Source organism: Stegostoma tigrinum, chromosome 24, assembly GCF_030684315.1.
Source record: "Stegostoma tigrinum isolate sSteTig4 chromosome 24, sSteTig4.hap1, whole genome shotgun sequence".
NCBI lineage: Eukaryota > Metazoa > Chordata > Chondrichthyes > Orectolobiformes > Stegostomatidae > Stegostoma > Stegostoma tigrinum.
This window is the reverse complement of record NC_081377.1, coordinates 1,000,755-1,018,309: the sequence shown is the minus strand read 5'-3', so window position 1 is coordinate 1,018,309 and position 17,555 is coordinate 1,000,755. Positions and strand designations below refer to the sequence as shown.

The 17,555-nt window shown below is 45.1% G+C and overlaps 1 protein-coding gene and 1 long non-coding RNA gene across 3 annotated transcripts in view; one reads left to right on the top strand and one right to left on the bottom strand.

Moving 5' to 3' along the window:
- The window catches only part of LOC132210927 (uncharacterized), a 96,693-nt gene extending 86,588 nt beyond the window's left edge, over positions 1-10,105 (bottom strand). The window contains exons 1-3 of the long non-coding RNA XR_009447166.1: positions 9,971-10,105; positions 7,753-8,213; positions 110-243 (exon numbers count right to left, since the gene is read on the bottom strand). This is a non-coding gene — a long non-coding RNA (uncharacterized LOC132210927). The remainder of the gene's footprint in view (positions 1-109; positions 244-7,752; positions 8,214-9,970) is intronic.
- A 55-nt stretch (positions 10,106-10,160) lies between these two features.
- Positions 10,161-17,555, top strand: part of mrps15 (mitochondrial ribosomal protein S15) — a 43,333-nt gene continuing 35,938 nt past the window's right edge. For both annotated transcript variants that reach the window (XM_048558140.1, XM_048558139.1), the window contains exons 1-3: positions 10,161-10,288; positions 11,269-11,322; positions 14,958-15,033. In XM_048558140.1, coding sequence (XP_048414097.1) covers positions 10,180-10,288; positions 11,269-11,322; positions 14,958-15,033 — 239 coding nt within the window. In that variant the 5' untranslated portion in view covers positions 10,161-10,179. The remainder of the gene's footprint in view (positions 10,289-11,268; positions 11,323-14,957; positions 15,034-17,555) is intronic.

Sequence of the window (17,555 nt, the reverse complement as noted above, 5' to 3'; positions counted from 1 at the left end):
GGAGCTTGTAATGTGTACGTGTGGTACAGATGCTAACATTGGTTGGAGACATTCCTGAACATTTGGTCATTTGACATTCTAATCTTGAGATAACATGAGATTTATTTACCTGGCTTCTACAACAGTTGTTGTGTTTACTGTCTAAAAGTCCCATTGGGTCCCATTAGGAGCTTTTGATTGTAGCAGGTGTTGTGCCAAGACCTAGGTTCCAGGAATCAAAGGGCCATTTGTGATCAGCAAAACCTAAGGTGGGCAAGAGGAGATTCAGTGTTAGAGTCACAGAGCTCTATAGCTCAGAAGACGGCTCTTCGCATTTGTGCCAGTCAAAACAACCAACCTTATAATTTTATACGTCTCACAAATGTCAGTAACTTTCACATTTCTTTATTCAGAGATTGAAGTTCTCATTCTTTGATTGGGCACTTTACATTTTCCGGATACCATATTAAGATCAACAGTCATGAAACACAATCTCCTTTATTGGAGATAATGGGAACTGCAGATGCTGGAGAATCCAAGATAATAAAATGTGAGGCTGGATGAACACAGCAGGCCAAGCAGCATCTCAGGAGCACAAAAGCTGACGTTTCGGGCCTAGACCCTTCATCAGAGAGGGGGATGGGGTGAGGGTTCTGGAATAAATAGGGAGAGAGGGGGAGGCGGACCGAAGATGGAGAGAAAAGATAGGTGGAGAGAGTATAGGTGGGGAGGTAGGGAGGGGATAGGTCAGTCCAGGGAAGACGGACAGGTCAAGGAGGTGGGATGAGGTTAGTAGGTAGATGGAGGTGCGGCTTGGGGTGGGAGGAGGGGATGGGTGAGAGGAAGAACCGGTTAGGGAGGCAGAGACAGGTTGGACTGGTTTTGGGATGCAGTGGGTGGAGGGGAAGAGCTAGGCTGGTTGTGTGGTGCAGTGGGGGGAGGGAACGAACTGGGCTGATTTAGGGATGCGGTGGGGGAAGGGGAGATTTTGAAACTGGTGAAGTCCACATTGATACCATTAGGCTGCAGGGTTCCCAGGCGGAATATGAGTTGCTGTTCCTGCAACCTTTGGGTGGCATCATTGTGGCACTGCAGGAGGCCCATGATGGACATGTCATCTAAAGAATGGGAGGGGGAGTGGAAATGGTTTGTGACTGGGAGGTGCAGTTGTTTGTTGCGAACTCTGCTCAGTTCGCAACAAACAACTGCACCTCCCAGTCGCAAACCATTTCCACTCCCCCTCCCATTCTTTAGATGACATGTCCATCATGGGCCTCCTGCAGTGCCACAATGATGCCACCCGAAGGTTGCAGGAACAGCAACTCATATTCCGCTTGGGAACCCTGCAGCCTAATGGTATCAATGTGGACTTCACCAGTTTCAAAATCTCCCCTTCCCCCACCGCATCCCTAAACCAGCCCAGTTCGTTCCCTCCCCCCACTGCACCACACAACCAGCCCAGCTCTTCCCCTCCACCCACTGCATCCCAAAACCAGTCCAACCTGTCTCTGCCTCCCTAACCTGTTCTTCCTCTCACCCATCCCTTCCTCCCACCCCAAGCCGCACCCCCATCTACCTACTAACCTCATCCCACCTCCTTGACCTGTCCGTCTTCCCTGGACTGACCTATCCCCTCCCTACCTATACCCTCTCCACCTATCTTCTTTTCTCTCCATCTTCGGTCTGCCTCCCCCTCTCTCCCTATTTATTCCAGAACCCTCACCCATCCCCTCTCTGATGAAGGGTCTAGGCCCGAAACGTCAGCTTTTGTGCTCCTGAGATGCTGCTTGGCCTCCTTTATTGGAGACTGCATTTCTGGCCAACACCACGAGGTGGAGCACTGTCAAAATGCACAAACAGTGAGAAACGCACAGGGTTCAAATGCCTATCATTCATTGACGATCACCATGGCAACCACTGTTGCAGTTTTAATCCAGTACTTACATGAGTTCATGCTCTTTATTTTCTGCCGGAATATACTATTCAAGTCCATGAAATGTATACATCCATCTCAATGGAGAATCATAATGTCCCTAAAGTGTGATAAAAGGCAATTCAGCCCATTGTGTCTGCAGTGATCCTCCAAAGAGCATTCCACCTAGACTCAGCCCCTACGCCTGCCCTGCAACCCTGCATTTACCATATTATAGGAAAGATGTGGATGCTTTGGACAGGGTTCAGAGGAGGTTTACCAGGATGCTGCCTGGACTGGAGGGCTTATCTTATGAAGAGAGGTTGACTGAGCTTGATCTCTTTTCATTGGAGAAAAGGAGGAGGAGAGGGGACCTAATTGAGGTATACAAGATAATGAGAGGCATAGATAGAGTTGATAGCCAGAGACTATTTCCCAGGGCAGAAATGGCTAGCACGAGGGGTCATAGTTTTAAGCTGGTTGGAGGAAAGTATAGAGGGGATGTCAGAGGCAGGTTCTTTACGCAGAGAGTTGTGAGAGCATGGAATGCGTTGCCAGCAGCAGTTGTGGAAGCAAGGTCATTGGGGTCATTTAAGAGACTGCTGGACATGTATATGGTCACAGAAATTTGAGGGTGCATACATGAGGATCAATGGTCGGCACAACATTGTGGGCTGAAGGGCCTGTTCTGTGCTGTACTGTTCTATGTTCTATGTTCTAATCCACTCAACCTGCACGTCTTTGGACTGTGGGAGGAAACCGGAGCACCCACACAGACACAGGGAGAACGTGCAAACTCTGCACAGACAATTACTCAAGGTCGGAACTGAACCTGGCTCTCTGGCACGGTCAGGCAGTGGTGCTAACCACTGTGCCACCACACAAGCCTATTAGGAGTTAAATTTGCAATAAAAGCAAATCTTGTAACCACTGCTGATTACTTTTCACTGGTTCGCTAATGTTCTTGAGGGAAGGAAACTTGGTATCCTTAGCCAGCCTAACCAGCACTGCCACATCCCATGAATATTATGAAAAGTTTGTACTTTTCAAAATGCAAACTTACCAATGCTAAATATAGTTAAATTGACAGATGCCTGCCCATACAATCGTTCTTTTATTTATACATTTTAACTGCTTGCAAAACTAGAAAATAGCTAGCTAAAACTTATTCTAATAATTTAACTTATGCCATGTATTTTCGAAGTTAACTCTAGTTAAACACACAAGTGGTTTAAAAACCTATGTAGGAAGATTGTAAGTTCAAAATGCTTTGCCTGTTCCTTGATACTGCAACTGTGTTGCAGATGCATCTGGGTTTCTACAGACTGATCACAGCAGCCATTTTAATGGCAGTACCCCTATCTCCTGCATTGGAAACATATTCATCAGCAGGCTAGTAGTTTTTGGCGGTGGTTATATTATTTCCATTCACATCTCCTCTAGTCCGATCTTTCATGTCTTCTCTTGTACCATTACCATCCCTGATGGCTTTGCTCAATTACCTCATTTGTCATCTCATCTCTCCTACCTGCTACCCTATCATCGACGCTCTCCTTTGCTACAAATTGAGTACTGAGTTGCTCAGATAAAAACCAAAAACACTCAGCAGGATAGGTAGCTTCTTTGGAGAGAGAAACAGAGTTAACATTTTACAAAACTGGCTTTGCATCAGAACTGGGAAACGTTTGAAAAATGTGATAAAGGAAAGGGAGTGTGGAAGAAACAGGATAAATATCTGTGGTAAAGCGGAAGTCCGGGCAGACAAAATCAGATAGAAAAATACACCTGGCACAGAAACAGGCCATTCAGCCCAACAGTCTATGTCAATGCATTTATGCTTCCTTTGAGCCTCCTTCAAACTTTTCTCAGCTAAATCTATATTGTAACCCTGTATTCTCTTCTCCTACATCTGCATGCGCAGCTTCCCCTGAAATGCATCCACAGTATTCACTTCAACCACTTCCTGTGGTAATGGTGTCAGAGATAATGGCAACTGCAGATGCTGGAGAATCCAAGATAATAAAATGTGAGGCTGGATGAACACAGCAGGCCAAGCAGCATCTCAGGAGCACAAAAGCTGACGTTTCAGGCCTAGACCCTTCATCAGAGGGTCTGATGAAGGGTCTAGGCCCGAAACGTCAGCTTTTGTGCTCCTGAGATGCTGCTTGGCCTGTGTGTTCATCCAGCCTCACATTTTATTATCCTGTGGTAATGGTATTCACATTCTACCCAATATTTGGTTAAGAATTCCACTTTCTATAAATCTCAACATAATAGGTAGTTAGTAACATCAAGTCTGCATCACTAAGCTACATTGGTTCCCATTCAAGCAAATTTTTTTGTGGTCAAAGTTTCACCCTCTTCCTCAAATCTGACAACCCTCTGACATTTGCGTTCATCTAATTTTGGCCTCAAGCATTCTCTTTACTAATTGTTGCAGCATTAATGACCATGCCTTCAGCTGTCTGAAATACTACCTACAATCTTCTCACACTGCCTCTCTACCATGCTTTCATTCTTCAGAACCATTTACAGTCAGTTCTGCTATGATGAGATGATTGCGTTCTTGTGCATCTTGTTTTAGAAAATCGCGCTATAAAGGGGCCTACTGAAAACACAGGGTTAGGCAGACCACCAAGAAATATCATTAAAAATCCCTCAAAAGCCTAACAGAAAGAATAGCACAGTTTGAATACGTGTTTAATTCATATCTAATAACAAAATAAAATGGCAGAATTTGCAAAAAAAAAGAAAATCATGGAGTATTATATTTTTCACAGAAAGTAGTTCATGACAAAGTTGGTGAAATGATCATGTGATGTGGACATGTACTCCTCTGAGCATCGGTGGAATTGCGTTATAGCCAACACGGGTTCGCATTTTAAAATAGTCAGTCGTGTCATAGCCAAGTCACATTGCTGGAACACGTGTTATGGCAGAACCGACTGTATTATGTCAAAGGCACTACATCAACAAGTTGTTGTTGGAAAGATGTTTCTATACATTGAATGTATTGGTGACTGATATTGATAGCCAGTAGTTATGGTCTTTCCCTACAAAAGGAAGCGTTGTGTTTACATCTATTCCATCAAAACCATTCATTATTTTATTAAGTTAGACCCAGCCTTTTATCAAAAGAAGAGATAAACAGCCTGTCAACACTTTGCTGAAATAGTCCCCTACACATGCCTGGTTCTATCCTTGCAAATCACCTCTGCACCCTCTCCAGTGCCTCTGTATCCTGTTTATAATATGGTATCCAGAACTGCTACACAGGAGCTAAATGTGTTCTAACCAAGGTTTAATACAGATTGAGCAGAACAGCCTTACTTTTCATTTCAATCCCTTAGAAGCCCACTGCTTGGTTTGATTTTCAATGGCCTCGCTAACTTTTGGAGCAAATTTCATAACTATTGTATTTGCATTCCAAAGTTCCCCTTGTTCTTCTTTTATATGAGATCTCGAACCTTCCAAATAGTACGATCTACTTTTCCTATTAAAATGTACTTTTTTTTTGTTCGAACTTCATTAGCCAAACATTGGCCCATTCTGCAACTCCATTTTCTTCACTCATTCAGATTGAGGGCATCACTGTCTAGGTCAGCATTTATTGCCCAAGCGTAATTATTCAGAGGGCATTTTAAAGTTGACCACATTGCTTTGAGTCTGGAGTCACATGTAGGCCAGATGAGGTTAGGAAGGCAGTTTCCTTCCCTAAAGGACATTAGTGAACCAGATTGGTTTTCTGACAATCGATAATTGATTCATGGTCATTGTTAGACTCTAAATTCCGAATTTGTATTGAATTCAAATTCCACCATCTGCCTTGGCAGATTTCAAACAATTCCCTAGAAGGTTACTTTGGTCTCGCGATTAACAGGCCAATAACAACAGCACCAGGCTGTCACCTACCCTCTGTATTCCCCCGTGTAATATGTTGCACTTATCTTCAGGATTAACTAACAATTATTCCTCAAAAAGTCAATTTGGGTTTGTCAAGCAAGGTTTTTTGTTTTAAAAATGCATGATAAAAACCCAGTAGACGTTATCTATCTAGACTTCCAAAAGGCCTTTGATACTGTGCCTCACGGGAGGCTGCTGAGCAAGGTGAGGGCTCATGGTGTTCGAGGTGAGCTACTGGCTTGGATTGAGGATTGGCCGTCTGACAGAAGGCAGAGAGTTGGGATAAAAGGCGCTTTTTCAGAATGGCAACCAGTGACGAGTGGTGTCCCGCAGGGTTCAGTGTTGGGGCCGCAGCTGTTCACCTTGTATATTAATGATCTGGATGAAGGGACCAGGGGCATTCTGGCGAAGTTTGCCGATGATACGAAGATAGGTGGACAGGCAGGTAGTACTGAGGAGGTGGGGAAGCTGCAGAAAGATTTAGACAGTTTAGGAGAGTGGTCCAGGAAATGGCTGATGAAATTCAATGTGAGTAAATGTGAGGTCTTGCACTTTGGAAAAAAAGAATACAGGCATGGACTATTTTCTAAATGGTGAGAAAATTCGCAAAGCAGAAGTACAAAGGGATCTGGGAGTATTGATCCAGGATTCTCTAAAGGTGAACTTGCAGGTAGAGTCCATGATTAAGAAAGCGAATGTAATGTTGTCATTTATCTCAAGAGGGTTGGAATATAAAAGCAGCGATGTGCTTCTGAGGCTTTATAAAGCTCTAGTTAGGCCCCATTTAGAATACTGTGTCCAATTTTGGGCCCCTCACCTCAGGAAGGACATACTAGCCCTGGATCGTGTCCAGCAGAGATTCACACGGATGATCCCTGGAATGGTAGGTTTAACGTATGATGAACGGCTAAGGATCCTGGGATTGTACTCATTAGAGTTTAGAAAGTTGAGGGGACATCTAATAGAAACTTACAAGATAATGTATGGCTTAGAAAGGGTGGACGCTAGGAAGTTGTTTCTGTTAGGCGGGGAGTTTAGGGCCCGTGGGCACAGCCTTAAAATTAGAGGGGGTAAATTTAAAATGGAAATGAGACAACATTTCTTCAGCCAGAGAGTGGTGGGCTTGTGGAATTCATTGCCGCAGAGTGCAGTGGAGGCCGGGACGTTAGGTGCCTTCAAGGCAGAGATCAACAAATTCTTGATTTCACAAGGAATCAAGGGCTACTGGGAGAGTGCAGGGAAGTGTAGTTGAAATGCCCATCAGCCATGATTTAAACGGTGGAGCGGACTTGATGGGCCGAATGGCCTTACTTCCACTCTTATGTCTTATGGTCTTATGGATATTTATGATTATAATTTTTCTTTCTCTTCGATTCTCTCCTTCAGTAAATACTGTTGTCCATTAATTTCCAATCAAAATTAGCTCTACCCCAATCCACGGACTGAATTTTTGTCATAATTACAACACTCTCTGTCATCATTTTAAAGCATATAACATGGTGACCATTATCTAGGTGTTCCACTACCTCTACTTTTCTGTGTGGTCTAGTTCATTCCCCATTACTGGATCCAAAAGCAATACTTTTTGAATAGCTGTTAAGTACTAAAACAATTGTAACTTGAATGTGTTTCATTGGCTCTCTACAAAACTAGGTGGGTTTTGCTATCACATACAGATTGAGGAAGTGATCTATGGACAGTATGATTTTTGTAAACTAAGTGCCAAGTCAAAAATTTGATGCAAGTTAGATTTTAGTGTGGAACGGGAAGGAAGTGCTGCTTTTAATATATTTTCTTAACACCTCTGGGAGCTACTGAGTGTTATTTTGACTGCCAACTAAGAAACTGTAACCTTCTACTACTTCAGCTAACAAAAATAATAACTAATTAATGAGCCAAACAAATAGGGTTAGGCAGGGAGGCAAGGCTTAGAACCTGTGTGAGGGCTATGGAATTACCTTTTGTTTGGAGGATATGAGTGGAACAAAGGAGAAGTTGTTCCATGGGAGAACAAATTCAGCCAGGCAGAAGAGGGTTGGGGATTGTTTAGGCCTTTGTTCATAAGAAGAAGGCAAGCCCTCAAACAGAAAACAAAGAACTGCGCATTCTGGAGAACCAAAACTAAAACAGAAATTGCTGAAGAAGCTCAGCAGCTCTGGTCACATTTGTGGAAAGCAGAGTTAACATTTCAAGCCCAGTGGCCCTTCACCGTAACAGTTCCAGAAGTTTCACCAGATGTTCTGGTGAGAAGTCATTAGTGTAAATCTTCATTACTAAGGAAAGTGGCTTGAGTCAGGATGTTTCCAGGCTTGTCATGCCTGCTTTTTTAGAAAATGCCCCAAATGTCAAAATCTTCATTTTGAGGTGTGCAGGATGGATTTGGCCCCATTACTCCAAGATGCAGAATGCGGCAGCCAATCTGCGGAGAGAAAAACCGAGTTAATATTTTCAGTCTTGTGCGACTGTACTTCAGAAAGGTTAACTCTGTTTCTTTCTCCACAAATGCTACAGGCTTGCTGAGTTTCTCCAGCATTCTCTGTTTTTGTTTTACTCATTAAGAGCTGCCAATGCTGGAGTCTGAGATAACACAATGTGGAGCTGGAGGAACACAGCAGGCCAGGGAGCATCAGAGGAGCAGGAAAGCTGAAGTTTTGGGTCGGGACCCTTCTTCAGGAATGGGAGAGAGGAAGCAGGCTCTGAAATAAATAAAGGTGAGGGGGCGATAGCAGGTGGATACTGGAGCGGATAAGTGGGAGCGAAGGCTGACAGGTCAACGAGGTGGGGATCGGGGGGGGGGGAGGTGCTGGTCTTGGGATGAGGTTGGGGTTGTGGAAATTTTAAATCTAGTAAAATCCACATTGAGACCATTATGTTGTAGGCTTCCAAGATGGAATATGAGGTGCTGTTCCTTCAGTTTCTGGGTGGCATTGTTGTGACACTGGAGAAGGCCCAGGATGGACATGTTGTTCAGGGTGTGGGAGGAGGAGCTGAAGTGGTTCACGACTGGGAGGTGTTGCCGTTTGTCATGAACCGAGAGTCAGTGCTCTACAAAGCGGTCTTCGAGCCTCCGCTTGGTCTCACCGATGTAGAGGAGGCCACATCAGGAACAGCAGTTACAACAGCCCACATTAGTGGATGTGCAGGTGACCATCTTTTTGATGTAGAAGGTTTCTTTGGGGCCTGGGATAGAGGTGAGGGTGGAGGTGCAGAGTCAGGTGTAGTATCTCCTGTGGTTGCAGTGAAAGATGCCGGGTGTGGTGGGGCTAGCGGGGAAGGTGGAGCAGACGAGGGAGTCGCGAAGGCAGTGGTCCCTCTGGAAGGTAGATAAGGATGGGGAGGGAAACATATCCATCCCAGTGGGTCAGATTGGGGATGACGGAAGTGACACAGAATGATGCGTCAAATCCAGGGGTTGATGGGTAATACCTGAGGACAAGGGGAATTCTGTCTTTGTTTTTATTCCGGGGAGGGGGTGTGAGGGCTGAAGCGCTGGAAATGTGGTCGAAGGAGTTTTTGACCACTGAGGGAGAGGAAGTTGCGGTCCTCGACATATGAAGATATCTGGGTTTGGAACACCCCATCTTTGGAGCAGATGTGGCAGAGGCGGAGGAATTATGAATAGGGGATCACATTCTTGCAGAAAGCTGGGTGAGAGGAGATGTAGTCCAGGTACCTGTGGGAGTTGGTGGGCTTGAAATGGCTATTGGTTTCTAGGTGGTTACCAGAGATGGAAATAGAGAGGTCCATGAAGGAGAGGGAGGTATCAGAGATGGTCCAGGTGAACTTAAGGTTGGGGTGGAAGATGTTATTAAAGCAGATGAACTGTTTCAGCGCCTATCAGTCATGGATGTAACGGAGGAAGAGGTGTGGATGGGGCCATCGTAGCTACGGAAGAGAAACTGTTCCACATATCCTACAAAGAGGCAGGCATAGGTCGGCCCCATGCAGGTACCCATGGCCTCCCCCTTTGTGTGTTGGAAGTGAGAGGAATTGAAGGAGATGTTGTTAAGGATGAGGACGAGTTCGGTTAAGTGGATAAGGGTGTCGGTGGAGGGGGGATAAGGGTGTCGGTGGAGGGGGGATGGTTGGGCCTGGGCTTAGACGCATGCAGATGGCCTAAAAGTCCTCTACTTCTTCCTCTCCCACCTCAGTGACCAACTCCCTACCTACACTCACCTTTACTGGCTCCCTGTCTTATCTCCTCTCCAACTATCTACTCCTCTATCCATCTTCCATCCGCCTCCCCCATTTCTGAAGAGGAGTCCAGACCCAAAACATCAGCTAGCCTTCTCCTCTGACGCTGCCTGTTACTATGGGATGTCCTTGTTGCTATGGCTCCAATCGGACCTGGTCGCTGTATCATGACGCGTACAGTCGCGTGGTTGATGACGGTGACGATGCTGCGGCGGGCGGTTAGCCGGTTCCTGAGACCTGGAGGATGGGCTCTATTCACCTGGGAGGGCCCCGGGGCGGTTGTGAGCGGACAGTGGGGAGGTGAGGCGCAGGGAGGGAGTCCCGGGAATCTTCACTCCGGGACAGCCTGGGCGGAGGTAAAGGGCAGGGGCAGATTTTGAGATGGGGATGGGCAGGGCGTCATTGGGTTGGGGAGCAAGGTGAGGAAAGGGAAGGAAAGAGGGCCTGGGGATAAGGTGAGGAGCAGGGTTTCCCGGGGATTGGGGGGGGGGGGGGTGAGGGGGAGTGTGCCACGTAGGGAAGAGGAAGAGGAAGAGGAAGAGGAGACAGATGGGGAGCAGGTAGAATGGCGAGGTTAGAGGTATGGCGAGGGTAGGGGTCCCAGAGTGAAGGAGAGGAGCAGGGAGGGGACTGTTCACCTCGGGGAAGTTGACAGCCTATCCACCTGGGGTTGGAGGGAGTGGGAGGGCAGCAGGGACAAACAGGGCTTGATCACTATTTGAGGTTTGGGGGTGTGGTTGGTGTTGAGGAGGCTCAGGTGACAGGCAAATGCAGCATGAGAAAAGGGAGGAATATCAGGACATGGGCCAGAATATAAGGATCCCAGGAGATGGGGTCTCCAGCCGGTGGTGTGGGCTTTTGGCGCGGTGGGGTGGGGGTGGGAGGGAGTGAGAATGGATTATGAGAAACTAATCTTCTTGAGCTATCTAATATAACAGTAACCATAGTGCTGCTGGACCATAGAGTTGCTCTGTTACAGATGACAGGTGGTTTAAGCTGAGGTCACCACACTGCAGGAGAGGGAAAAGTTAAAGGAGGTTCTTTCATGGTAATTGTGGGAATTGAACCCTTGCTGTTGGCGTAAGTCTGCATGCTAACCTTTTACATGAAAGGCGTCTGAGTACATTTCACTTTGACTATTTTTGCTGTGCTCAAAGCCTTTGTCTCCAGATCTAGTTTAGGAAATATTGCAATATAAGTTTACTGTTGTGTGATGATAGACAAGATAGTGTCTAACCCCTTTTGTGGCCATTGTTTGAGTGTTGACTGTTTTTCTACAGGTGCCAGCTTGGTGGTTGCAAACAATTATGCCAGTGTCTCGAAGAAAACCCGAGGTATGTCCTGAACAACAGTGGACAGTGCAGATTTCTGGGGGAATCAGCTCTTGCTATATGAAATAACACATGGATAACTGAACTAATGCAGAAGCTGGGTGTTAGAGAGATCGATGGTAGCAGAGTGCTTTGAACTAATGGATAGCTTAAAACTTCAACTGGCTAGTCTAGTTGTGTGAGAGACTTCTGAATGGGCTCTACTCGGAGGAGAAAATGGGCACCCAATGCCAACATATTATCATCACACTAAACACCCTTCCTAAACATGCAGGCACGTAGTCTGTGTCAACTACAATTCATGACTAAGATCAGTTTTGTGGCATGAATAGATCAGGTATGCATGACACAACAGGCATGAAGCAAGAAATGTCTCGCAGTCTTGAAAGCCAGACCCAAGTGAGAGCGGAGGAAAAAGTGAAGGAAGAAACTAATCTTTGCGACTTTGCTTAGTAGTTTAGTGGATGGCATGCAATTCACTAAAAAGATAGCTGACGTCCTGAAAATGAAGTAGCTAAGCAAACAACAGGTAAGTGCAGATGGTTGCAGAACATCCAATTGGAGGCCCAAGCAAAGCAATAACACTACACAATCTTCTTCATGATTTCCCAGAAGATGAGCTACTGAGGATATCTTCTCCCCTGACATGGGCTCCAGATGTCCAAAACATGATAGTCAAGTCACCAGCCAAAATGTAGGCATATTAATGACCAATGCACTCAATCCAAAGGACTTATGCATGTTTGGGGTGCCCCAGAGCACTTGGCACTGAACAAGCATCACCAACTTTATTAATAACCAGGGATGTGACCGTGCAAACAATAAAATGACCTGGAGGCAACCAAAGAAAGGTAAAGGATACTGGTATGGTATTTTGCAAAGCTAGGTGATCCAGAAAGCCCTATTCTGAGCCATGTAATTCAGACAGAGAACCAGCAGGCACCAACTTGCCAGACAGATGGTGTAAGCGCTATCCACAGCCTCCTTATAGAAGAAAGCCGGGGCGGGGGGGGGAATTGTTTTCATACAAAGCTTTAAGCTGCAAACAATATGGTGAGCCTCAGCAAATTCGCCACATATTCCACACGAGAGGATGATGGTCTGTTGATGAGGCCAATAGAGGAGGAGATGGAAGTAATTGTAGCTATCAAGGGGGATGATATGAAAAATGCAGCTAATGCAGACAAGAGGAGAGTGGAAGATGTCAAGGGCATCCATGTTGCGGGCACCATATGCCTAGCTCAACTGTTCTCTCACTGGCTGAAATCAAACCCAATACCTGACACCTTTTAAGTGGAGCCGAATCATCTGAAAGACATTGACGGCTGACATCCATCCTGTCAGCCCAGTGCTGCTCCGCTTGTTCACAAAGGTTATGCCTCGCTCAATTATTTCACCAACCAAAACCAATTCTATGCAAAAGGGTTTCCTAGCAGCTCCTTTTGTCGAGCTTGTGAAGGCCTTTGACTCCATTGGCTACAAACTACTTATTAAAACACAAGAGTGTGTGTGTTTCCAAAGACTTCATAATGCTAATCTAGGACTTGAACATTACCCCAGTGGTGCAAGAAACAAAACTAAGATCACGCCAATCAACATGGAGAGGGCAGTTAAGCAGGGCAACCTTTTCTCACTAATACTATTCAACGTTGCCTTGGATCTTTTGGTGTGCTGTTTGGAAAGGGCCAACCCAGGGGTATCCATGCTCCTGGGAGACACAACAATCAAATATTCTGCTTTGGCCTTCACGGACAACACCTTTGTTTAATGACTTGGATACTGGGATGGAAAGGAACATTAAACTGGTCCAGTCATTCTGATAAGTAATCACGCTGTGTGGAGGGAGTGGGAATTTGCAAAAGTGGTTAAAGCTCAAAAACCAGGGAATAAGCATATTGAGCTAAGCAATAAGATTTAAAACATTAGGATATAATCTGCATGCAACATAAAATTATCTTCGCGAATTAACAGTTTCTTGCTGTGATGCAGTGTGTATGGAAGGGTGAGCTATGAGGAGGATGCAGAGATGTTGCAGTGTGATTTGGTTTTTTTGCAGGCTGAGCAGGCAAATGCATGGCCCATGCAATAAAATGTGAGGCTGTCGGATTTCACAGCAAAAATAGGAAGGCAGATTATTATTTAAATAGTTGTGAATTGAGAGGGCAATACTCAGGGAGTCCTGGGTGTCCCTTGTGCACCAGTCACTGAAAGTAATCACCCTGGTGTAGCAGGCAGTAAAGAAGGCCAACTGTTATGTATTTGAAAATTAGAGTATAGGAAAAGGATGCCTTGCTGCAATTATGCAGGGCATTGGTGGTCCAACTTCTGGAATGTTGTGTTTGGTTTTGGTCTCCGAGCTGAGAAAGGATGTGCTTGGTATAAAGACAGTGCAGCGAAGGTTTGCCAAAATGACTCCTAGGATGAGAGAGATATTAAGAACTGCAGATGCTGGAGAATATATGAGAAGAGGTTGAGTGAGTCAATTAGGACTGTATTTACTGGAGTTTAGACAAACGAGGGGGGAAGCTCATGGAAACCCTTAAAATTTTAACAGGACAGTAGGGATGCAGGAAAGATGTTTCCAATGGTGAGGCAGCCCAGAACCAGGCGTCACAGGTTATGGTTAAGGGGTAAATCTTTAGTACAGAGATGACAAGAAATTTCTTCACCCAGGGAATGGTGAGTCAGGAATTCATTACCACAGAAAGTGGTTGAGGCCAAAGTGTTTTTAAGACAGATGTAGCTATAACCCTTGTGGCCAAAGGGATCAAACGATACTAGGGAGAGTAGTATCGAGATATTGAGCTTGATGGTCAGCCATCATCATATTAAATGTTGGAGCAGGCTTGAGGAGCTGAATAGCCTACCTCTATTTACTATGTACCCTACAAGGTCGACCCTAACACAGAGCTGATCTTGCATAATAAAATTCTGACAGAGATATGAGGCTCCCAGGGACACTGTAGTTTGGCTTTGTGTTGGGAGCAGGAGGCAAATGATGACTGTAACAACAGCTCCATGAGTTTCCTCAAAAATTCAAGGTTAGAAGTTATTTGTCCAACCGATCTCTCAATTAACTTTATCCCTGATGCTTGAACTCCTGCAGATTTTCGGCAACAGGTGGGGTGATACAGAATGACACAGGGCTCATAGGTGGAGACATCTAACACTGGCCCTGGGTACAGGAGAATGCTGTTCAATCGGGTAGACTGACTTGGTATGGTACCTATACCCTGACTTCTACTCAACATCAATGAGGTTTCACTAATAGAGATACTTTCCAGCATCAACAAATGATGTGCAAAATTGAAAAGGGCATATAGCTGAGTGTTTCAAAATATTGATGAACATGTGGGTGCACTGTCAGCGCAACCGGTAAGTGGAGCTCTAACAGAAGGTCACAGATGTGTAGATTGGGAAAAACCTGGATGCACTGCCCAAAAAAAGTAATGGAAGCCAATTCAATAGCAACTATCAAAAGCCAGAAGAAAATGTTTACAGCTGTCTATGAGAAGGACGGGTTATTGGGTGGCTGTTAATGAGCTGGTCAAGGCACGCTGGGCAGAATGTCCTGCTGTGCTAAATGATTCTATGAAGTTCAAATGTTATTGTATTTTAATGTGTTTCCCTCATTGCAGAATTTCCCAGCCAGCTGGATGACTTGTCACCAACCATGCTGAAGAAGGACTACAAAGACCTGGAAATAATGAATATGTACGTACACTGAGTTTCCTGATGACATTGAACTGCTGAAGCTTCACGTTTCTCTGCTCAACTCATGCGCTGAGTTGGGGGTTGGTTAGCGTTTGTTTCGATAGGGTGTTGCTGGGTATATGAGGTCGAGATACTAGGACTCTCAGTAGGAAAAGGCATGGACCACCCTGAAGTAATGGGTTATGAGTTCAAGTCTCATCTGCAAGGTCAGCATGATGGTACAGTGGTTAGCAATGCTGCCTCACAGTACCAGGGATCCGGGTTTGATTTCAGCCCTGTGTGGCATTTGCACATCTTCCCTGTGTCTGTGTGGGTTATCTGCCACAGGCCAAAGATGAGCAAGTTAGGTGGATTGGCCATGGGGGCGAAAATATTGCCTCACTGTCCAGGGATGTGCAGGTGAGGTGGGTTAAGCATGCTACAAACCTGATGAGGGGTTACAGTGACGGGGTGGATGGGATGCTGGTCAGAGGGTTAATGCAGGTTTGATGGGCTGAAAACGTCTTTCTGTACTATATTCTGTGATGCTGTGACCCTGAACTCCCAAGTTCAATAACTGAGTCCTCTAGAAGGAAGTCAGCTCCCCATACAGTGACATGAAGACTTTGATTAAGCAGTTGGTGTTAAATGCACCTAATTGTGGAATTGAATGTCTCGAGTATGCAGTTGGTCTTTCCAATGTACTGCAGGTACTCGGTCAGGAGGGATCTCGTCGATCTGTAGTTTTAGCTGCTGGGCTTTCAAATATTGCATGTGTACTTGTATCTCCCATTGCAGCCCATTGAGATTGACTCTGACCACTCAATTAACTTCTAGCATACTTTCATCTGGTACCTTTGTACAGAAGATTAAGGGATGATCTGACTAGTGTTCAGAATGATGAAGAAAATTCATCGCAGAAACTATTCCATCTGGTGGGAAATCCAAACACAAACTTACAGCTTGGTCTTTCAGGAGTAAACTCAGGAAACTGTTTATCCTCTGTGGTTGAGATCTGAAACTTTCTAAACTAAGACATTTCAGATTGTGAAGGTCACCTTGGAGTTTTCGTGACATGCATTGATAGCTTTTGATATCCTTACATAATAGAAAACTACGTATTAAAGCTATCTGAATGGGCTTGAAGTACAGACCACATATATGAATTGTTAGGTCGTTGTTTTTGATCGAAGCAGATGTAATGGGCTGGCCCTTTCCTGTGTTGTAGATCTCTGGCTCTGTAAGAGGTGCAGAGGAAAAGGCTGAGAGATTATCTGTTTATACTGAGTTTGTCAGAATGCAGATTTTCAACATGCTGTAGTGCTTGACTTCTGGAGAATTCAAATTGATTGAAACGAATTCACTCTCAATCATACAGTAGCCTCAAAAAGTCAAAAAAAAACAAACCGTTCAAGAAAGGTTACCCCTTGGATATTATCTTACATCATGGCTCCTCCAGCGTCTAAACAAGACTGAAGAATTGCAGGATGGGAGTCTTGTTCAGAGTGTACGAGAAACATAGTCTGTGATTGGATGTGCATATTGAGTCGCTCCCACACTGGCTGCTTCAGCTCCTGCATTGTCACATACCACCTATACGGCTCTTCCACAATGTTCAGCACCATTTGCAGCAACTCATACTGAAACAGTCCATGTCCAAGATGTGGACAATATCCAGGCTTGGGTTTACAAGTGGCAAGTAACATTTGCACTACATAAATGCCAGGGGATGACCTTCTCCAATAAGAGACAATCTTCCCACCACGCCTTAATGTTCAGTGGTACTACTACTACTGAATTCCCCAATATTAATATCCTGTAGGTTACCATTGACCAGAAACTCAACTGGAATCCCCAAATAAATAGTGGCTAGAAAACCAAAGCGGCTAGGAGCACAGCAGTGAGTGGCACACCGCCTGACTCCCAAAATTTGTCCACTATCTATACGGCATAAGTAAGGAAAGTGCAACTTGTCTGGATGGGTCCAGCTCCAACAACACTCAAACCTTTGATATCATTCAGGACAGAAAGCCTTCTTGATCGGCACCATATCCACTCCCTCCACCACTAATGTTCAGTAGTAGCGGTGTGTGTGTCATCTACAAGGTGCAGTGCAGAAATTCACCAAAGATCCTTTTGACAACATCCTCCAAACCCATAGAAACTTCATGCAGAAGGACAAGGGCAATAGATACATGGGAAGACCAGCACTTCTAAGTTCCCTCCAAGCTAGTCTCAATCCTGACTCTCAAATATACTGCATTTCTTCACTGTAGCCGGGATAAAATCTTGGTATTCTACCCACCTCCAACACTTGTTGCACAATTTGTGACCCACTCTTGTAGCCACAGTATTTATGTGACTGGTCCAGTTAAATTTCTGCTCAATAGTAACCTGCAAGATCTGACATTAAAGGATCGTTACATGTAGGAAGAGAAGTAGGGTTTTCAACACTTTTGTGTCTACCCTGCTGTTCACTGAGATCATGGCTGACCTGATGATCTTTAACTTGATTTTCCTGTCTATTCCCTATAACATTTCCT